Source organism: Pithys albifrons, chromosome 3, assembly GCF_047495875.1.
Source record: "Pithys albifrons albifrons isolate INPA30051 chromosome 3, PitAlb_v1, whole genome shotgun sequence".
Lineage (NCBI taxonomy): Eukaryota > Metazoa > Chordata > Aves > Passeriformes > Thamnophilidae > Pithys > Pithys albifrons.
Window position 1 is genome coordinate 78,806,294 of NC_092460.1, and position 23,689 is coordinate 78,829,982.

The 23,689-nt window shown below is 42.3% G+C and overlaps 1 protein-coding gene across 3 annotated transcripts in view; it reads right to left on the reverse strand.

The window, feature by feature from the left end:
* FAM3C (FAM3 metabolism regulating signaling molecule C) overlaps positions 1-14,180 on the reverse strand; it is a 30,511-nt gene extending 16,331 nt beyond the window's left edge. For 2 of the 3 annotated variants that reach the window (XM_071552483.1, XM_071552480.1), the window contains exons 1-2: positions 14,046-14,180; positions 265-324 (exon numbers count right to left, since the gene is read on the reverse strand). In XM_071552483.1, the coding sequence (XP_071408584.1) occupies positions 265-277 (13 nt within the window). In that variant the 5' untranslated portion in view covers positions 278-324; positions 14,046-14,180. Of the gene's footprint in view, positions 1-264; positions 325-5,656; positions 5,676-14,045 lie in introns of those variants that run through there. The other variant, XM_071552481.1, reaches the window with a different exon arrangement.
* Positions 14,181-23,689: the final 9,509 nt, after the last annotated feature.

A 23,689-nucleotide genomic window follows, 5' to 3' on the forward strand; every position in this document is an offset into this window, starting at 1 on the left:
CACAATGGTCTTGGCTTTCCTGTGGCGCTGACGGACTAATCAAACACTAAGCTTTTGAGAAAATCCCCTGTTTTCACATGAAAACCATCTTGTCTAGGTCACGGTTTTGCCAATATAGGTTGGACCAGATGATTCTTAAGGCCCCTTCCCACCTGGTATTCTATGATTCCATGACTTTAAAACCCTATTGTCACAACTTGTTAATGTTGTCCATAGCAATTGTTTCACAAATGATCAAAGTCTGATTTTACCAGATGTGCTTACCTGCTATTCTCATGTTTAGTCTTCAGCCAGCTAATGACACTACTGCATTAAAATAGCCACCTATAAGGAAAAAAACACATCATTGTAATTATAGCCAAATAACCACTTTTGTGATACAGTAAAAAAACCCATAGACTTTCTAGTTAATAAAATTAATGGTAACTGTTCTGAATACCTATTTCTTAATGGTCACAGTAAAGGGGAGATTTAAGATGGATTTCTGATGTCTTGCTTTCAACTTGTTACTCCATGAAACATGTGTTCTGAAAAAATATTAATTTAATTTCATCAAATCCACTACAAATTCAGTTTAACTTTCAACCCTTCAATTTGTGACATAAGTATTTACCAGTGCTCTATCTAAGCAGTCTTTAATTTCCTAAAGGTATGTAGAAGAAGTCAACAACTCCATCTGCACTCCTTCAAAGTCCTACCAACTTCCGGATGCAAGTTGTTATAATGGAGCAAACTGTGCTTTGGAGAGGAAAGATTTTGGCCTTAGGATGCTGCATAAACTGCATTCAGTGGGACTAAAAGAGGGTTATTTCAATACTTTAATGTATGCATTACAGAAAACTAACAACACATTGGTCACTCATAGCTACATCCAGAAGATTAACACGATGGTCAATGATGACAGAAGCACCAGACTTAGTACTCGAACTATTTCAGAATAATCTGAAAGCCACTGTCTATGAGCAACCACCATGTTAGCATCCAAAAGCTTCCTCCTGAGAAGAGTTTGCCACCATACAAAGTGGGCCATAAACTCCACAGGCTCTGCTCAAAGACTATCACCTCCTCCTTAAGTGACACCATGCCCCAGGGCTGTACTAAATCTTTTGCCATCCACCTGCAGAGCCACGGTCACGCTCAGCCTTGGTGGGCCCACGCTGCACTGAGCCTGGACATCTGGCTCAAGTCTGTCCTGATTCAGGGATCTTGTTGAATCATCTACACTAAGGCACATTTGAAAACATGTAATCAGCTATCATTCTAATCCAAGTAGCTGCCCCAAATGCCCATCACAAAAGCTACAGCATCCCTAACGCTCTGCTAGGATTTTGAAAAACATCAAAAACATCTTTAGAAATTATTTGAAAAAATACTGTTATTAGAAAAGCAAATCATTTAGAGACAAGCACCACCACCTAGTTCTCATGGTCAATGGTAGGGAGAAAAAAGTTGGTATTACGCAGACAACCTTTTGCCTTCACTTAGATCAGTATTTTCAAGTTCAGTGATTTGTGTCCAGAACCTCTCTGTCAAAGACTCATTGTGCGCTATGACTTCAAGTTTCCAAGAAATTGGCCAGCAGAGAAATAAAGAGGAAAAAACAAATGCAAATACAAAAATATTTATTTCTCTAAGAATCTGAAAATATGTATCAACAAAGAATGAAAAGCAGACAAATGTTTTTGAGTGCTAATGTTGTACTATAAGGAAAATCTCATAGCATATGATGGATATAAGGTATCCATTTTATTTACAGCCACATAGCCACATATAATATCTTCTTTCAGTGAAAGGCTAGTATTTATCTGTCTTGTAAAAAGGCAAAGAATCTGTCAGCACAGATAAACTCATTTTATTTCAAAGTCTGTGAAGAGAATTATTCTAGGCTCCTTCCTCCCCCCACACACTGAAATACATCAATGTTAAAATAAACAGTCTGTAGTTTGAACAACTATAAGCTTGTTTTAAGACCACACTCAAAAAAAGTTTCCTTTTTTGTTTTACTCTAAACGAATACACATCATGAATTCAAGGCATGAAAGCAAGAATAAGAACAAAACCAGAAAGCAGAATCTAAGTGAAACAACCATGATCCAATCTTGACTGCCTTTATCCCAACATTCCCTTCTACCCATCTCAAGGATTGTTATTTGTAGCTTTCAGGAAATAAACAACAGAGAATATAGTTCCTTTGTTTTTTTATAATGTGGAATGTTTTTGATTGAGGAAAAGGATGAGTGTGCTATGCATTATCTTGAAAGGAATTTCAAAAGTGATTTAGATTCTTTTTCTAAATTACAGTATACCAAAATATCATGGGGTTTGATCTACAGAATAAATACAGTAATGCTACAGTACAGGTAAGCATTGCACAGCACTTTCCAGCTACAGGAGAATAATTTATGGATGCCACATCCTTCCCCAGCATCATATTATCTTAGCACTTTTTTTATCATTTCAAGACAGAACAGGAATACAACAGGACAGTCCTTATGAATGCTTAAAGTCCATTACTCCTTATCTTTGGTATTAGACCTCACAACTGAAATTAGAGAACTGATTAAAAAATGGATTTTGAATTTTTAACAGTGCATATTTTAGGAACATTTAAACACAAAGAACACAGGACCACAACTGAGCTTCATGCTGACTCAGACAGATCAAACCAGTCCCAACAACATTGCTTGGATTGCTTTAGAAATGGGCCAAATAATCCAACCACTATTTTTCTCTTCTTTGGCATAAGATTCCATCAAACAGGGGCAGCAGAATTAGAACCTTAAGTATCTTCTTGACTTATGAATGTTGAGTAATACAGATAATCCCTTTACGACTACATAATTATTCCCTGCCAGGCAGGACAAGGCTCACATTTATGATGTATTAGTCAGAGACTGAGGCAGGAGGTGCAGCCTATAGCAGGGCTGACAAGCAGTGCCTCCATGTCCAGCAAGACCCTGCACAGATGCAAAAGCCAAGGACAGCACCACAAAACAGGCAACAGAAACTATCAACATCCCCAAGTTACAAAGTAAAATGGCTGGTTTTGAGAAGCATTATATTGTGTGGCTCAAGCATGGATTTTCTTTCTCTTCAGATTGTTTGATTAGCACAAAACTTGGGGAGGTTTATCAGTCATGGACCAAAACTTGGGCAGCGGAAGGAAACCAAAAAATCCCTCAAATGCAGCAGCAAGTGCCTTGAAATGAGAAGCTATCCACAAAAGAACCTGAACGAGAGAAGACAAGAAGTCACAGGTTCTTGAATTTGTCCAGTTCCCGGTATGGAGCTGCATGTCTATCCATGCAGAAGAGTTTTATTCATTCAGATGCAAACTCCTAGGGACTGGATATGTGGAAAGACAGTTGTGAGCTCAGGTTATTGACTGCTTTATTTTCTACTCCACCCATTCTTATGCAGCATTGTATTTTGTCCCAAGTCAGGGGCAATATCCAGATGTTGTGATTTCTGGTGCCAAAGCCATTTCAAATAACCCCTATGACAGCCCAAAATGCCATGAGAAAAGAGCAGCTTACAATAAAAATAAAATAAGAATCATTTTAAAAAGAAGAGAGAAAAACCCCAAAGCTCTTTCCCCCCTACTCTGCCCCACTTGATAATTAATTTGTGTGGGATGACATACTCAACACAAATACAACACATTTGGCACATGTGTTCATACAGTTACTGCACATATTTTTATTCATACCAGAACTAGCTTCAATCCATGGAGCAGCAGATACTTGCTTTTAAAAGTAACCCGTGTTTTTTGAGGGAACCCTGCTAAGTACTTCACAAAGGAAGCTTATAATATAACTTCACTTAGGAAAATCATAAGCCTATAATCATGTTTTATTAGATGATATAAAGACTGAGTTCTTTCTACATTCATGTGTTAGACAGGGTGATCATCAAGCAAGTTTTTCTCTTGGAGTCAAGGTGCAAGAGGAGACTTCACTGAGGTAATTGATAAAACACACATGTGGTACTTATTAAAACTCTCACACTGATGCACTGCTGAATGAAGCCCAGATTCAGAGCCAAGCTGAATGCAATTCGGTTTGGTCAATTCCTCATCAGGCTTTCTTGAGACTCTTGTCCAGAGACGGTGCCATGGGACAAATGTCACTTGGACACAACCTCTGCCCTACTTATTGTGCAGAAAGCTGAGGCCACTTGCAATGCACTTAAGTTTAAAAGGGTTATTCAAATAAGATTGTAACAAATGTTTTTAATAAGGAAAAATGAAGATTAGTCTGTTTCATTCTCAGGATAACAGCATTTCCATTAGCAATTCCGTAACATCTGTAGATTATTCTTAAGAAACAGGCACACAAAACCAATCAAAGATGAGAAGCAAGATTTTAGAAGGTTAAGATCATTTTGAATTCTGACTTTAGCTGATTAGAAAGGGGTCCCAAAATCAACAATGACATTTAATAAAACAGAAAGTAATACACTTCAGAACAGACATCAAGTGAAGCAGAACAGGCAGCAAAAAATAAGAACAGGATCCATGAGATTATAGCAGCTCTCTAATATTGGGGTCAACAATGTCGTACTGCCACAAAAGTGTAACTGCTCATTGTGAGCTGTAGACAGAACTGCTGTGCATGAAAAAAAGGCAATTACTCTGCTCTACCCAAATAAACAAAAAATAGTTTGCTCTGTGTGCTGTCTTGACTTTTATCTGAGAACCATGTGCAGTTTTTTTCTATCTTCATGCCTAATCCCCAAATGGAAGACTCTAGCTAAGAATTACATGACCTAAATAAACCAACTAAGGGATAAAAGAATCAAGTCTGCTTTGCAAGAGACTGTAAAAGTAAAGAGAGAAGGACCATATACCTTTGCCTCTTATCTTCAAGGTGCCATTTAAAAATATTTTTAAAATATTTTTAAGTTTCTAAAAATACTATTTATAACAATTTTAAACTTATTTTAAAATACATATTTAAATATGTGTTTTATAATATGTATTTTGTAAAAACATTTGCTGAGATGAACAGTTCTTAGCATTCCTTGGTTGCTGCTTACATGTTTGTATTTACAATATCGAAGAGAAACAACCTTCCACTTATAAGGATAAACAAAAAATATAAAAGGCAGCTGTAAATCATCATGAAAGTCTGAAAAAATACCAGAGTTTTTCTGAAGGTATGTCTACAAAGTGCGAGTTCATGTCCCAGTGAGTGTTAACCCCATTATTTCTACCCTATTATACACAAATCTGTACCCAGACTATGTGATACTAAATTTGTATCAGCCTGAAATACTTTGCATTAAATTCAGAGGGAATTTTTTCCCCAAACTGGGACTTAAAAGTTCGCATACTTTCAAATGAGGTCAAGTAATGTTATACCTGGTTTTGTCTGTACTTAATATTGGTACTATTTGTTAATATGAATAGCATACACTGTACTACAATTAGGCAAGCATTCAAACTTAATTACTTAGGGCAAAAAAAAAGGAAAAAAAGGCTTGAGCTTTTATTTTTATTTCTCAGACATTAGTAGATTAGGACACTGGTTGGGTTTGTCTGGGTTTTTTCCCCAGCACAAACTGCCTTCTTCAATGATTAGCAGATGCATTTTATTCTTGTCAGAGAACAGCAAAAAACCCACAACCAACCAAACCAAAAATCAGCTTTTCATACCTGGCAATCAATGAGACAACGTTTTGCATAATACAGCCTCTGTCGATAAGGTGTTTCAGTCTGTTGTGTTCAAGCAGTTCAGAGTAGTGGTGTTTTTTTGCTCAGAATTACACAATGAATTAGACATGTCAGGGACAGTGTTAGCTATTCTTATGTGAATTCCAGTTTTACACCAGTGGTTGTGCCAATCTCAATTATATGCCATGGACAAACAGCTGAGACATTCAAAATCATCCCAAGACGGAGTGTGAGTGGGAATCGATGCTTCTAATACGAAAATTTCATTCAAATACAGGATGCGTTTTCTTATCCAGATTGCTTACTCTTCTGCTACATTATGAACAGTTTTCCCCTCATGTTTACTGAATTCACTTAATTTGAAGGACACACATAGGACACACATAGAAAAGGAGGACACACATAGAAAAGAATTACATCTTTAAAAAAGAATATAGTGCAGTTCAATTTCATTGCATAATCATGTACCATTTGTGTCTTCTGGTAACACAGACTGTGACCTCAGTAATTGTTCCCTACAGACAGCACTTCTACATCCATATGAAATCTTTGTGGTTGTGGCAGAACTCCACAAAGGCAAAACGTTTGTCCACACAGAACAACTTTTCTCCTTTCAGACACATGCTACCATGAAGTATGATTATTAAATTCTTACAAAAATGATACTACCTGAATTGTATTCTTCCATATACACATTAAGACTCAGGTTGGTATTCTGGACAACTGAATTAGACCCAAAGTGTTTGCTTGCTAAAACGAGATTTTATTTTACTTCTATCAAAATATCTATTCCAAATGAATGCAGATAAATTTAGGAAATGAAACCCAAGCTTACTCCAAAATTACAACCAGGTAATTCAGCTACCATTGCATGTCCTATTTTGCAAATACCACTACACGGTTTTACTTCTAGGAAAAGAAACACACAGGAGAAGCAACATTGTGCCAGAGTGTTTTGCTACCTGATGTGCAAAACAAACGTTTCCCAAATGGCACCTCAGATCACTGACAATGCCAGATTCTGCCAGTGGCATCAAGCCAGTACTTTCACTTTAGGCAACACACAAACTAGTCAGTCTCAGACACCGGAAAATTCTGAATCATGGGAAAGTGGACATAAAAGTACGAAGGCATTTTACCCACATGAGAGAATGAAACTCAATCTACATTCCTTTTGTAATTAAAGAAATAAAACCAATTCAAGGAAAAACAAAATTAAAAAACCACCAAACCACAAAACAAGTAAACAATATCAACCACCCAACCCTATAAGCACTCAATCTATACTTTGAAGATTCTTCTCAAGTATTTCACAAAAATGTACTGGTTCATATAGATAAAAGTGGGATTTATGGTCCATAAAAACCGTATGAGTTATATGTGATAAGGTAAACCATACCACTGCTGCTGACATACCTACTGAAGAGAATCTTGGTTCTATATTTAACAGGGTTGGATAAACCCACATATTGAAGTTCAGAATAATAAAATCCTCAAAGACAATTTGCTCAAACCCATTCACTAACTTACTTCCCAACTTCATTCCAGAGAAGTACATAAATCTTACAATAAAGATTTAAGAGAGTGACGTTCAACATTTTCTTCTGCCAAATGATGAACAAAATATTATGTAATTGAAGCACTGCTATAAATACTACCTGTTCAAAAGTTCAAAACTACTTGTTTTCTGTCTTTTTTAAAGAAAAAAATTACGACCTTTATTTCATAAGACAGCAAAGTCTGTTCAGTTTTTCCATAACAGGAAGGAGTAAATAAATAATCTTTGCAACACATTTATCTGTAGGATCACCAGGTCTCACTCAAAACAAGGTGTTGCCAGAATCTAGATGCTTCAAATGTACAACAGCTTTCATATCTTGGTATCAACACAACATACCAAGCCCGTTATTCTAGTAACACATCACTACCATGCATCTTATCCTGCCCCATACAGCAATTCTCAACAGAACTACCATATCAAAAGGTATGTGCCTGAAGAAAAAATAAACATACACATAATTAGCACGATTTCAAAAATCACAGAAAGAGTAAAGGGTGGGTCACCTGGTCCAACCTCCCTGCACAAACAGGGTCATCCTAGAGCACATGGTACAGGATTGCATCAGATGGCTCTAGAGTATCTCCAGTGAGGAAGACTGCACTGCCTCCTTGGGCAATCTGTTCTTTAACCTGGGGAAGAGGAGGCTACGGGGAGGCCTTACCACTCTCTACAACTACCTGAAAGGAGGCTGCACAAGGTGGGGCATCAGTCTCTTCTCCCAGGCAACTGGCAATAGTATAAGTGGAAACAGTTTTAAGCTGTACCAGGGGAGGTTTAGGTTGGACATTAGGAAGAAGTTCTTCACAGGAAGAGTGATTGGGCATTGGAATGGGCTCCCCAGGGAGGGGGTGGAGTCACCACCCCTGGAGGTGTTTAAGAAAATCCTGGATGTGACAATGCCATGGTCTAGTTGACAAGCTGGTGTTGGGTCACAGCTTGGACCTGATGATGTGAGAGGTCTTTCTAACCCAGCTGATTCTGTGATTCCAGTGTTTCATCACTCACACAATAAAGAATTCCTGGGCACCAGTTTCAGCCCATTGCTTCTTATCCTATTGCTCGGCACCACTAAGAACCTGGCCTCTCCATCCTCTCGATACCCTTGCTTCAGATACTTAGAGATGTTCACAAGGTGCCCTCTCAGTTGTCTCCTGTTGAGGCTGAACTGATCCAATTCTCTCAGCCTATCCTCATAAGATAGATATTCCATTGTCTTAACTATTATGGTTGCCCACCGCTTGGACCCGCTCCAAGAGTTCCATCTCTCTCATGTACTGAGGATTTGATAGAACCGCACATGACCACTGCATAAATTTACTTGAGGCAACGGTTACAGCACAGCACTTTACACTGAGGCCCATTTTAAATAAATTTAGCAAGCAAGAAAGCAGAAGAGGAAAGGAGCTTTACAAATACTTCCAGGTTTATGGCAGAAAAACTGATCAGCTCCTCCACACTATTCTTCTCTCCAGGCACAATAAGACCTTAATAAGATAGTACCTTTCAGATGTCAGAATGAGATTATCATCTTAATGAATGAGATTCATTTACTATGCAGACTACCACACCAAACTCATCATAGAGCTGCACACAGACATGGTGAGGCACAGAGCTTCTATATACCATGTAAGGCAGAGAGGATTAAGGCTACTAATAGTAACAAGGGACATCTCCAGACATTCTTGGAAAAAAATCCCAAACTTATGCTACCAAGCATTTAAGCTTCTTTAACAAAAACTCAGCATGATCTAAGGCTGCATGTTGGAGAGGAGTTTTAACCTTTGGTCAGTAGCAAGGTGATCTCACCAGGAAGATGAGGTGTGACTCTGGGAAAGTACCCTCTGGTGACAGCCACTGCTCACAGCACTGTTGGTATCTCTCCCTCCTCTTTGTTCTAAGGGATACAGAAAGCCATGTTCCACCACAGAGCCCCTTCTCATCCACTCATCTCCCATGCATTTGGCAGGGCTTTGGGCCCTTTGCAGGATTAGAGTACTGGCCAAGGGGAGCACCCAGCAAAGAAAGCATGGCACATCAGCTCTGGGGAGCAGGGCAGCAGCAGCACAGCTCAGGCCCACACACAGAAGCACCATGCTACACCTACAGGGCAGTGGATAGTGGGATCATGCTGCATGAGGCACTCAGAACCACAGTGGTCCTGTGGTACAGGCAAGTCATTGCTACTGGTCCATGTTAGCAATGGACAGGCCATCATTTCTGAGTGATGAGGTGCAAGATGCTTGGAAAAAGAGAGGAAGACCATCAGTGGCACAGTCCTTAAAATCTCAAGTGACTCACTTCTTCCTACTGAAGACACGCAAGACAATCCCAAAATCATCCGTTTCTAGACTGGTTTCTGAGCATGAAGGTATTGAAACAAAGATCCATAATCTACATAGGTGCAATCTTATAGCAACCAGTACCATAAGCCACATCCAAGAATGGGGCAATGTGTTCTTTTTATATAGTATGTATATATACACATTTGTACACTTTTACATTTAGTTAACAATTGGTATACACCTCACTAAAATTCAACACAGCCATCTTCTACCCTTTGAGACTTTATAATCTAATAATCATCATAGGTGGAGAAAATACAAGTTACGTTGGATAGCAAGTTACTGCATATCATTAGCTATATAGAAATTTGTCACATTAAGTACATGTAAACTAATTTGAAGAATGGCATCCCTCAGTACACGCAGTTCCAAAACCATTCCGGTATCACTGATGTTCAGCTGACCAGCAAGCACACAAAGAGCCATGGCAGTTCCCTCAACCAGCTCACCTAGTCAACTCAAGAGTATCAAGGCTGATCCAAAAGCAGTATTAATGCCTGGGAGCAGATCAGCAGCTCTCTAGCAGCAGCAATACTAGTTTACACCAGCTTAAATGTTTGTGAAATGACTCAACTAACTGGTTGTAGTAAAACAGTTCAAGAAAAAACAAAAAATTCTTTGCTACTAGGAGATGGTTACTTTCTCCTCATAGAAAAGGCAACTGGAGAAAGTGTGGGAGAAGGGAAGTCAGCCATTCACTACAAAGCAAGTCATACAGAGCAGAGACCCTGTCATGTATTTCCATGTTTAGTAAGATTTTAACCGGAGTGTCATGGGAACTAGCACATGTTTGTACATATAAACACACTGCAACTTTCTGCCCTTAAAATTGACTCAAGAGCAGTGCACATTAAATGCAAGGCAGAGTTTACTCCAGCAGCTCCCTCTGTCCTGATAGTTTTCCAAAGTTTCTCCTCTCTTTCAGAAGGTCTGTTCCATATCCTCTTGGCACTGAAGTTATATGAGGCCAACAAGAGGTATAAAATGCTGAACTGCAACTCAGTCTGCAAATGAAGATATGAAGTATTTTGGTATCATAAAAATATGGTACTGTATACAGGAAGCAAAAAAAGTTGAGCAATTCCAAGAGAGTAACTATTGTTAATGCCCTGTGAAAACTTCACTGTGACTGAATTTCATAAAGCACAGATAATATATCATTTAGGAAGTCACCAATTACTTGAACTACTGAAGATGGATAAATTTTTTAAATTTGTAGATAATACTCATATGCAAGCAGATGGAAATAAATTACAGGGTGGATTTAGAACTACAGATTATCTAGAAAAACATTTCTTTCTTTCAAAAAAAAATTCTGAAGTCTTCTTGGGTCATATATATCCTTAAAAAAAGCATGAGGAGGCTATGTTTGAATTCATGGTCAAACATCGAATTTTAGAGGACAAAGGAGGAAGCCAGGAGCACCTATTTATAAGCTGCAGATGCTTAAGCTAAGAAATGAGGTTTCAAGCAGCAATACCAGTTTAAACTTACTTCCTTATCATCGTTCTGTCATGTTCTCAAGTCATTGGACCTTAGGCTAGATAGACAGTATTAGAAAGCATGAAAATTTACAAGATAGGTGAGCTCACCTGCTGGGCTGCTCCAGCCCACTCACCATTTCTCCAGGCCAGGTTATGTGATTTTGCTCACTAATGCAGTAAGAGAATATAACTTCAGACAGATTAGCAGACAACTTTCAAGAGTGCTGAGAAGCAAAGTGCAACAGCATCAGACTGGGTGTTGCTCACCCATCTCAGTCGCAGTGCAGGATTCTCGGATTTCTGAATCTAATGCAAATTATATTTTTCCTTAGAATTTATGTAGGATCTTGCTTATGATCAATGTGAGACTTCACAGAAGGATCATTCTAAACTGCAAAACAATTACAATAATTCCAGTACTGCTAACAGCAAAAGAGTTGTCACAGGGTTGTGCAGCTGGCCACTGGCAGATAAAACATGGAGGTTTACAGTATTTATGCCTTAAATTCCACACGTTCTCAAAAATTTCAGTGAAAAACTCACAAATGAACATGTGTATCACTTATATTATGGCTCATGGAGATACTGATTGCCGATTTAAGTAGAAAGACTTGCACCCATAACATTGACATGTCAATCTCCTGACTTCACTGGGACTGCAGGTTTAAAATGTAGAACCTAAGTTTTAATTGAATAATAAATTCTCTTTATTCTCTTTGAACAATTTAAACCTTTAAAAACAAGTTCTCTGTGTCTGCTGTGGATTCATCTCATGGACACCTAATCTTTAGGCTTCCAAAAGAAAAAATTTGTAAGCAGGTAAGTGGTTTTGCATTCATCTTATGATCTTACAAAAAAAAGAAACTGAAAACCCTTTCCCGTATGGTACGTATTTCCCAAAAAACCCAGAAAACTGAACATCCAGGAATTCACTTTTTAAGTATTAGCTTCCCCAAGTTCTACTAAAATCTCAAACTCTACATTATCTCTCTCTTCTTAAGAAAACACTGAGAGTTCTCATTAAACGTGGGTGGTGACTGGATGGCTGTGGTCAAAGGCTCAATATCCAAGTGACTCGACCAGCTGATGAGTGGTGTGCCTCTGGGATTGGTATTGCGAGAGTGGTAAGACACTGGCACGGGTTTGCCAGAGAGGTGGTAGATATCCCCTTCCTGGAAGCAATCCAGGTCAGGTTGGATGACGCTTTGAGCAACCTGGTCTACTGAAAGCTTTCCCTGCTCACAGGAGGTGGGCTGGAATTTGATGATCTTCCAACCCAAACCATGTGATTCTATGTAGAGCATGTATGTCCTGAAGCACTCGAGCCGCACTTAGAGAGGCTGCGCAGTAACTTGTGGTTCTGTGAAGCAACTTTTATTAACTATTTATTCTGCACTAGTACTAGGTGAAACGGTCAAGCCTTTTCGAAGCAATGGCTTGCAAAAAAACCAGGTGCTTCCCCCATCCTCAAGTGATTAGATAACTTTACAACACCAAGCTATTAGCTTGTGAAAAACCTACCCGCAGGCTTAAAGCAAGTCACAAAAATTGTTTTCGTCACACAAACTACACAAAGCAAAAGATAAAAAACATTTCTTCATACTTAAAAGAACCCCTAGGGGTATGTGCTAATGAAGACACTCATGACTTGAGTAGTTTCGAAAGCTTAAAAACATCCCACCCAAACTCAAAAACAACATAACTGTTGTAGAGTCATTAACCAGCCATTTCTGGTGTGGGTTTGTTGTTTTGAATTTTTTTCCTAAATATTTCACCTAATAGTATTAAATAAATATTACGTTCAAAGAGAGGAGCAGTCAGGTTCAGCAGCAAAGAGCCAACAGGGGTTCTAGGCATATGCAGCATTATAGGGCACACAGAATATTACAAAGACTACCTGGTATATATAAAGATCTTCACACAAGTCTGGAGTTATTACGTTATCATTTAACCTCTTGAATGTGAAAGTAAGGGAAGAAAAACGAGTCAAGTGAGTTACAAAGCCCTTCAGAGGCTCAGCTAAAAACGTAGCTAACATATGGTGGCACTTACCTACCAGGAAAAAAAAACAAAAGGTACAGAAATTTCTGTATTTTTCCTACTTCAGAAACTCAAGAGGCCAGAAACCAAAGACACACAGGCTGCTTCGACAAATCTCTCTCTGCAAACCGGACATTCAAGTTCCTGATGAGTTCCCGGCTGCTCCCCGTACCAATGTATTTAGTGTCTTACGCAAACGCATAATCCATCTGCCAACAGCATCCACGATCCGGTACTCCACAGAGAAAACGGTGGGAACACCACTGAGAAGCAGCATCATTTATTTTTCCCCGTGCCATCTTTGTTCCAGCTGCAGGGGCTGCCACGCCGTCACCACTTCACTTGTTCCACTGGACCGAAGCGTCCTGCCGAGCGTCGCTGCTTCCCCGTGCCCCAGACCCTGCCACCGCCCCCTGCCCCTGCCGCCGCTCCCCCTGTCCCGCCGCGTGCCCCTGCCCCTGCCGCGGCTCCCCCTGTCCCGCAGCCGCTCCACCTTCCCGCAGCCTCCCCCGCTCCCGCAGCCTCCGCCGGCAGCGCCGGGCGCTCGCCCCGGCCGGGAGGCACGGAGAGCCGGCCCCGCCGCCTGCAGCCTGGCCCCGAGCCCCTTCGCCGGGCCGGCAGAGGTGGGGAAGAGAACGAGGAAGAGAGGAAGGAAGGGGAGACTCCCGTCCGGCTGGGGCCCCGGCGATGGGGATTCCGCCCGGCTCTGACCCGCAGCCCCGGCCCGCCTCACCCCTCCTGGGCGGGCGGGGACAGCGGCAGAGTAAGGCGGCCCGGGGAGGGGGCACGGCTGGGGGAAGGCGGCAGCGGAGACAGGGGCCGGCGGCCCGCCCCAACCCAACGCGACTGCCCGCGCAGAGCAGCGCGATGCGCGCCCGGGTGGTGGGACGGCCCGCGGGAGAGCAGGGGCCCCGCAGCCCTCTGCGGCGAAGGCGAGCACCCACCTGGGCGGTAGCGCGGGCACGGCGCGCAGCGTCCCCTCGGCGGCCGCCGCGCAGGCTGGCCCGGCCCGCCCGCCGGCCCGAGCAGGAACCCAGCGCAGCCGCCGCGCAGCCGGACGGGCGCACCCGCCCCCTGCCGGTGGCGGACCCGGCGCCGCGCCGGCCCCGCCCGCAGCCGTGCCCCGCCCGGGGCCAGGGGCCGCCCCGCTGGCGCGCGGGGTCGAGGCGCCCGAGGTGCCGCCGTCCTGCAGGGGCCAGCATCGCAGCCGGGCATACGGCGCCAGGTGTGCCCCAGGGCCCGTCTGGTGCTCGGTCCGGGAGGGGCTGGGAGACCGAAAGCTTTCTGCTTATTTTATGTTACACGCGAAGCATCGTTTGTAGGTTTGCTTGTTTGTTTCCCAAACACACCAGAAGTTATCCCCTGGTACCAAACAGAAAAAGCACTTTGGGCTTTAAAATAAAAAATCCATCTTCCTTTTTTAAAAAAACAAAAACATTGTGATCAGTAGGACAGTGCCGATCTGTGATACTGTGTAAGAAGGGAAGGTAATGCCTGTCTCTATTAATTTTTCTTTTTTGGCACTGATAATTTCTAACTCCACCGTGACTGGGGGAGATGGGACCGTAGGGAGGTAGAAGTAGTTGAAGTAGGTGGGGAGATAAGCGAGAAGAGCATTTTATTGCGCGGAAGATTGCTGCTAGCCTTACTCCCTCAGCTGGACTGTTGCTGGGGCAGGTACGGAAAGCGCGAAGGCAGCAGGGAGACAGGCTTTTGTCAATTACGCCATTGTCAAGCCAGCAAGAGAGCATTCTTACAAAATCAACGTGGCACTTCTCTTGGCAGAGAACAAAACAACAGCCAAAATGCAGGGCATATCACACATCATAAGAGTCAGGTAGACAAAAGAAAGTTTCAATGTATAATATTAACAACTGGTGAATAGATGTTTCTTTTATAGGTTTTCAAATAACAGACTTTGATAACCAACTACTCCTTGGGATGGGATGGTTATTTGAACATCAATGGAGTAATTTCTTTAGTAAATTTTCACAATGCATTGAAGCTTCAGGCATACTGTATTCACAAAGAAATATCCAGTGGGAGCATTGCTAAAGAAAAGAAGGTATTTATAAGTTTTAATTCTAAATAATGATATATCTTAGTTTGGCAGTTATTTCAGTGCTTAATATATGAACTATCACCATGTCCACCTGATTACTTACTAGGTGAGACTGTCTACAGTAAGGGATTAGTTAAGTCAGTATGCTAATGAAGGATGATGTCTTTGATAAGCAAATGTTTGCATTTAAAAAAGATGACATAGGTAGCAGTATCAAAATATTAAAAGAATATTATCTGCACAATAACCAATACCCCAGAATATATCAGTATCAAAGACAAAGAAATAAGAATTGAGAACAGCTGCAATTAAATCCTGTTTATTATTTACCTTGCTAAAAGGGTGCGACAACATGTGGCAGGGTAGTAAGTCACAGTTCCCTGGAAACGTGGCAGCTGTCAGAACCAAAGAACAGGTATGGCAGCCTCCATAGTCTCTTAATAAGGCTTCAAGTTCCTCTTTTCCCCTTTTTTTCTAATTTACCATAAAATTTCCCGTTTCCTTATAATGAAATTGCTATGGCCATTAAGTAGATGCCTTTCATAAGAAGTACAAACAATATCTATACCAACACAAATTTGCTTTTTATTATGGTCTGTGATGAACTGACCATTTTTGCTTCTATAGGTTAAGAAGTTCACTAAGAAACAGAATGCGTTTCATAGCCACATACATTGTAAATGTTTCATCATGACCTAATGTGTTCTAAAATTAAATTTTTTGATTCCCAAATGCTTATATTTATTTAAATATAAAACAACAAAATAACTTGTTTTTATGATTACATTGTTTAGGAAAACATATACTGTAACTATTTATTTTGCAAACATAAGAAATCAAAGTGCCTGAAGAACCTGGGTACATTGAGCCTGAACAAAGATGACCTTGTTGGCCTTACTCACATCTTTGACAAATTTCTTTGCTAGTGTCTCTAGTGTTTGTCTTGAACTTTCTTGTCTCTCTCATAACTACTTCTTTTTACTCAGTGAAATTTATAGCACTGTACTATGGGGGTTTTTATTGAAAATTAAAACATTTCCTTTGTGTATTTACAGGAAAACTCAATGTACTGCATGCCTCATTTAGCATCCCAGGGCTAACAGAGGTAAATGAAAATAAAGTGGAATACATAAGCAAATCCTTTCAGGTGCTTTACCTTTAAGCTGTTGATTATTGCCTCTGGCAGTAGATGTTCTAATGATCAGTCATCATTCTCAGTTCTGGTATCAAAGCATTCCTGGTGACTTTTGAAAGTACTATTCCCCTGCAAGCCTGAACTTCACGTTTGTGTGCTATAAACTAAGCCTTCTGCCCCAGCAGATCTTTTCATGGTACTTTGAATGAGCCAGCCTTAGATTACTAGCAGAGACCCATCTCTCCAAAACTCAGACTATACATGGCATAAAAGATATTTTTCTCAACACAGTAGCACATTCATAGGAAATACCTTTGCATTTGATAACATCAGCATTGCAGTGTTGTGATAAAAAGATGCTAATGCTAGACCATCTTTTAAATATTACAGTGGAAAAAAAAGTTCCTTAGAGAATGCTGCAGGCAGTTTGCCTTTAAGCAATTGGAAAATTTGATTCTTACCAAGTTGTGAGTCATTTAACTATAAACAGAAGTTTGCTGGTTTAAAGGTAAACATGCAGGAGAAATGAACCCAACTCAAAAGAGATTACAAGTCAGAGCTACAATTTACTAAAAAGATTACAATAAATACATTGATACAGAGAAAAATTGGTTTTAACCCACAATAAAACCCAGATGACATTTTGTTACCTTTCTGACTGGTGGTATCCGTTTTTTTGTAGAGAGTGTGTCAGAAAAGAGAATGTATTATTTAGTGTTTGCCCTATGATGGGTAGGATTTAAAACATATACCTTCTCATTTTAATGACTTCTCACCCTGTTGCTATCAGAAGTTAATTTCCAAGCAGGCAAAATAGCAGGTCTCTGATATGAGATGTCTGAGTAGCAATGGATAGAAAAGATGGGCATGGAAGTAATCAAAAAATGTAGTCCAGAGAGTATATTTGAGTACCTCCAAACCTTTCTTGTCACTGGTGCACCTATCTTGATCAGTATTTCAGAGACATCTCCTTTGTCTGTAATGTCAAAGTAAACTCCACTTCTAAGCATTCCCAACCTTTCAGATTTGAGGGTTTGTTTGTTTGTTTCCTTTATTTAGATCTATTTTTATTTCAGGCTAAATGCATTTAACTATAAAAGGTAATCTGCATATAAGTGAGCAACATTCCAGTGGAGTCAATATAGTTGCAATTGCTAATGTATTGCTCAGCCTCTACAGAGTGACAATACTACAAACTGTGGCAAAATGCTAAAATGCACCCCTGAGGAGGACGGCGCTGGGAAGCAGAACTGACCTGACCAGCTGTACACATGACTTGTTGAAGTTTTAAAAGTATGTGTTTTACCTGTACTGGGTTTTAGAACTGGGTTTCAGAAATTTTCACCTTCCTACAGTGTTGTCACCACCCTTCCCCTGTGTTCCCCAGAGGCTTTTGTGCTTCAAATGAGTCACCACATGCTTAATAAGCACCGGCATTGTTTTTCCCTGGGCTGGGCGTGGCCCTGCCCAGGGGGATCCCCATCCCCTCCTGCACTGGAGTGGCGGCAGACACCGGACCAGCCGGGACATGCCTCTGCCGACCCAGGATGGGCCAGGGCTGATCCTGCTAATCTGAGCAGAGGCGGCTTCATGCTGGGAACCCCCTGCCTCGTGTCCCCAGAGCACCCCGGGGCAGCATGGCCATCGCCCGTGCCAGCTTCTGTCCCTGTCCTATTCCTATTGGTTATCTCACCCGTCTATCCCCAATCCCTGGTTTTCTATTGGCTGTGGTTCTTCCCATTTTCCCATTGTCTAGTTGGCACCTAGAGCCCTCCCTTCCTCGCAATCCTTACCCAATTCAGTCCCAGCTCTAGCACCTTCCCTTCGGGACCCCATAAAAGCCTCATGAATTTCACAATAAATCCATTTTCGCCACTCGCTTCCAGACTGAAAAGGTCTGTGTCTCAGCACTCTCCGGTTCCGGGGGACAGGCAGGAACCGCTTCCCTCCCCCCAGCATTACATTAAGAGACCAAAGTCTTCTGTGAATAATATAAGCAGAATAGGTTAGAGGGAGCTTTCTTATCAGGTTTGGTAAAGCACCTCATATATTGCAAGGGCTACTCCTTGCATATGATGTCCTATTAATTCCTTTGGAAATACTGTGTTCCTTGTGAAATCAGGCGATGTAGTGCCAGTGGGGACCAGATATTCTGTCATTTAGACAGAACAAGTGGCAGATGGTAATTTTCTTTTCCCATATCAGACTCATCAAGATTTGTCTTAACATCTGGTACATAGGTGTTCGTACATATGCAGTGAAATTTTGCTGGGTTGAGGACATATGAGCAATGCATAAAGAGATGAAGACCCACAAAACATCTCTGTGCAGCAAGAACAAACCAAATCCTTTCCATCTTGGATGTGGATATCTTATGGTTCCCACATATGACATTATTGAGACTAAGTGGACTCCTAAAAAGCTTTAGAAGTCCTAAAAAATCACTGCTCCAGTTTTAGAGGAGGAGTGTGTCTGAGGAACACTGAGGAGCCAGCTGAGATTGTACTCATTGACATCAAGAACAAGCATCACCAGCTGGAAATTTTAGATGCCCTGAGACAGACAGACACATGGGCTGCACTGTGAAAGGTCATGAGCACCAATCTCTGAACATCTTGCAACAGCATGAGAATTCTGCACAATGAAGCTCCTTCAACTTTAATTTCACAGAAAGCATATGGAGCTTGCTTCCATGTTTAATAATGTTTCATTTCAGCAAGGTATTTTTTTCTGACCCATAAGGCCTCAAACAACGCCTACCTTTCTCAAGACATCCCATGTATCCCTAGTGCTCTCTCACAAAAGGTGAATTCCTCTTCTCCCCTTCAGTCCTCACTAAACTGCCTGTATCCATCAATTGCACCACCCCCATTGTGTGAGGGATCCCATGACATCACTGTGATCCCAATGAGATACTGTTGGGATCCCTGCAATTGTTTACAGACCTCTAATTCCCCCTGTTGGTTCTCCATGCTGCATGCATTCATGTACAAGAATGTCAGATAAGGCACTCAGTTGAGCCAATGTCCCAGCAAAAGATGAGAGCTTTTCTCATAAATGCCGTACTGTTGGCACTTCCTTGCTAGATATGCATTTGCTTAAGTTGACCTCTTTTACCATGTTACGTTTATTACACATCATCCCACACCATTTCCATACTTGATTATAGGCTGTCATCTCCCTCCCTTTTCATTCCTAGTTTAAAGCTCTCCTTGCCACGTTGGCCAGCCATGTGGCAGAGCTGCTTTTGCTCCCCTTTGCCAGGAGGACTCTGTTTGATCCTAGGAGTTCCTACCCTCAGATAAGATCTTAAAAGCATAAAACCAAATCATAGAATCATAGAATCGATTGGGTTGGAAAAGACCTCCGAGATCATCGAGTCCAACCCTTGGTCCAACTCTAGTCCATTTACTAGATCATGGCACTCAGCGCCATGTCCAATCTGCGTTTAAAAATCTCTAGGGATGGTGAATCCACCACCTCTCTGGGCAGCCCATTCCAATGCCTGATTACTCTCTCTGTAAAGAATTTTTTTCTGATATCCAACTTAAATTTCCCCTGGCAGAGCTTAAGCTCGTGCCCCCTTGTCCTATTGCTGAGTGCCCGGGAGAAGAGACCAGCCCCCACCTGGCTAGAACTTCCCTTCAGGTAGTTATAGACAGTGATGAGGTCACCTCTGAGTCTCCTCTTCTCCAGGCTAAACAACCCCAGCTCCCTCAGCCTCTCCCCATAGGGCTTGTGCTCCAGTCCCTTTACCAGCCTTGTTGCTCTTCTCTGGACTCGCTCCAGCACCTCAATATCCTTTCTGAACTGAGGGGCCCAGAACTGAACACAGTACTCAAGGTGTGGCCTCACCAATGCAGAGTACAGGGGAAGGATCACTTCCCTGGTCCTGCTGGTCACGCTATTTTTGATACAGGACAGGATCCCATTGGCCTTCTTGGCCACCTGGGCACACTGTTGGCTCATGTTGAGCTTCCTGTCAATTAGTACCCCAAGGTCTCTTTCCTCTTGGCTGCTCTCCAGCCACTCTGTGCCCAGCCTGTAGTGCTGCAGGGGGTTGTTGTGGCCAAAGTGCAGGACCCGGCACTTGGCCTTATTGAACTTCATCCCATTGGAATCAGCCCATCTCTCAAGTCTATCCAGATCCCTCTGCAGAGCCCACCTGCCTTCCAGCAGGTCGACACTCCCTCCCAACTTGGTGTCATCAGCAAATTTGCTGATGATGGACTCAATCCCCTCATCTAAATCATCAATAAAGATGTTAAACAGGACTGGACCCAACACAGACCCCTGGGGAACACCACTGGTGACTGGCTGCCAGCTGGATGCAGCTTCGTTCACCAGCACTCTCTGGGCCTGACCCTCCAGCCAGCTCCTAATCCAGGAGAGGGTACACTTGTCCAGGCCATGGGCTACCAGCTTTTCCAGGAGTATATTATGGGAGACAGTGTCAAAGGCCTTGCTGAAGTCCAGATAGACCACATCCACAGCCTTTCCCTCATCCATCAGGTGGGTCTCTTGATCATAAAAAGAGATCAGGTTGGTCAGACAGGACCTCCCCCTCCTAAACCCCCACTGGCTGGGTCTAATTCCTTGTCCACCCTGAAGGTGCTGTGTGATTGCACTCAGGATGAACTGCTCCATAACCCCGCCAGGCACGGAGGTCAGGCTGACAGGCCTGTAGTTGCCAGGGTCCTGCTTGCAGCCCTTTTTGTGGATTGGGGTGACATTTGCCAACCTCCAATCATCTGGGACCTTCCCAGAGAGCCAGGACTGTTGGAAGATGATGGAGAGCGGTTTGGCAAGCTCTTCTGCCAGCTCCCTCATCACCCTGGGATGGATCCCGTCTGGTCCCATAGACTTGTTAGGATCCAGCTGGCTCAGTAAGTCAGTAACTATATCCTCCTGGAATACAGAAGGGCTATTCAGCTCCCTCTCTCTGTCTACCAGCTCCAGAGGCCAGTTGTCTTGAGGGCCACCTGTCTTACTGGTGAAAACTGAGTCAAAGTAGGTGTTACCTCAGCCTTCTCCTCATCTTCCTTAACTATATTTCCCTCCAAGTCCAACAGAGAATGGAGGTTTTCCTTGCCCCTCCTTTTGTTATTAATGTATTTATAAAAGGACTTTTTGTTAGCCCTAACTGAATTAACCAAATTTACTTCAAATTCCACTTTTCTTTCCCTAATTTTTTTCCTGCATGACCTAGCTCTATCTGTAAATTCTTCATAAGTAGCCAACCCTTTTTTTCCATAGTCTGTAAACTTTCATTTTATCCCTGATTTCTTTCAGAATCTCCCTATTTAACCAAGCTGGCCGTCTTCCCTTCCAGCTGGCCTTTCGGCACACTGGTATAGCCTGTTCCTGTGCACTCAAAATTTCCTTCTTAAAACATGTCCAGTCTTCCTGGACCCCCTTGCCTTTAAGGGTTTTTTCCTAGGGTAGGCTCTGAATCAGTTTTTTGAATAGGCCAAAATCTGCCCTCTGGAAGTCCAAGGTAGAGGTTTTAATGGTGGCTCTCCTTACATCCCTGAGGACTGAAAATTCTATTATTTCATGGTCACTATGCCCCCAGGCGGCCTCCAACCACTACATCATCTACCAGCCCCTCTCTGTTTGTAAACAGTAGGTCTAGCAGGGCCTTACCCCTGGTAGGCTCATTTACCAGTTGATGAAGGAAATTGTCCTCTATACACTCCAGGAACCTCCTTGACTGCCTCTCTACAGTTAAGGATGCAAATCCTTGTTATTGATGCCAGCTGGTGATCTGCAATATCTCTCCACTCCTTGAGCCCTGCCTTTCCTTTCTCTGGCAGGATCAACCAGAACACTGCCTGGCCCCCTATATCCTTGAACCTCTCCACCAAAGCTGTATTGTTATGCCTAATATGTTCACAGCTTCCCCTGGCAGTGTCACTGTGGAAGCAGAGGATAATAGTCTAAAGTCCCACAAGTTTTCCTTCAGTATCTGAGATACAAGCCTGAGCAAGAAGGTAATGCCCTTTGCCTACAGGTGAGATCCACCTATGGGGACCTCCTTCTCCACAGCATGGAGTCTGCCCCTGCTATCACTTGCAGGTTCTACCTGTTGGTGTTGCAGGGTCAGGCTTAGCTGGTGGATCTACTTTGCTGGAGGAAGTTCCTGGCCTCTCAGCTGCTGCCAGGGCACTCAGTATTTCAGAGGTTGAGATCTGCAGATAGAAGTGGGAGCTTTTCACCTGTTGCTAGAAGCCAACAAGCTCCAGCCCTCATCATCATTTCTTTCCTCCTACCTGTATAAACACACGAGGAATGTGCTCTATTTTTCACAACACATCATAAATGATGAGAGAAGAATTGATGGACAGTCTTTCCATGTCCACCTACACCTTAGTGCTTAATAAAGTTAACCACTTTTTGTGTCTTACCAACTGTTGTCAGCAGTTATCTGTGTTTGTCTAATAGAAAGGCAAGAATCACATCTTGTGATTAAATTCTCAGTGTGATGGGGCAAAAAGACAGGGCCACTCAGCAAATACCTGCAGGGTAGGGATTGTACTCAGTTGGGCCCTAAGGTGCTACTATAATAAAATCCATTAAATCCTACGTATCCAGAAATAGAAAGCAGCCTGTGTAATTAAGGATTCTGCCAGCTCACACAGCATGTCACCAGCATGGAATGACAAGACCCCATCCATCTAAGCCTCAAGTGATGAGTAAGATAAAAAGTGGTGATCTCCCCATCCCTACTGTCAAGCTTGGCTAGATCACAGAAAAGAATCTGCATCCTTAACTGTAGAGAGGCACAACCCTGAAGAGGAGATTTTAGCTCTAACCAGAATTACAGAACTGGTAATGGAGGCATCTGACGGACCTTGAAGGTGAAAAAGAGAACTTGGACAGCAAACACACTTTGGGTGCAGCAGACAAATGCAGATGGTTTTAGGACAGAAGGATGTATCTAGACACCATTCTAGACTCAAGCTAGTACAAGCAGCTCAACTCTAATGAAAGAATTGCTAGCAACTATGGAAACTTCAGGAGCAGACACCTGGTGATGCAGCAGAGCTCACCAGTCATAAGATAACACTGCAAAAATTATTTCTTCAAGGGCCAGAAGATACACTACTCTGAAATTAAAATAATAAAGCTGTGGCAGTTTTGATGGTGAGGTTAGAAAGCATTGCTTTGCAGTTGTGAGGAAAAGAACCAGAAATGTGAGAACTCCTGGAATTACTTGGAGGATGTTAGGTCCTCTGTTGACCTGTATGTCCTCTGACACTGTTCACTTGACACTTTCACACTGGTATTATGCCTCTATGGATCTTACTGCTGTTGGCTGAACGTCTCATAGTAGTACAGTAACATTCACAGTGAAAGGATAGCAGACTCTGGTTTTGCCTGCAGTTAAT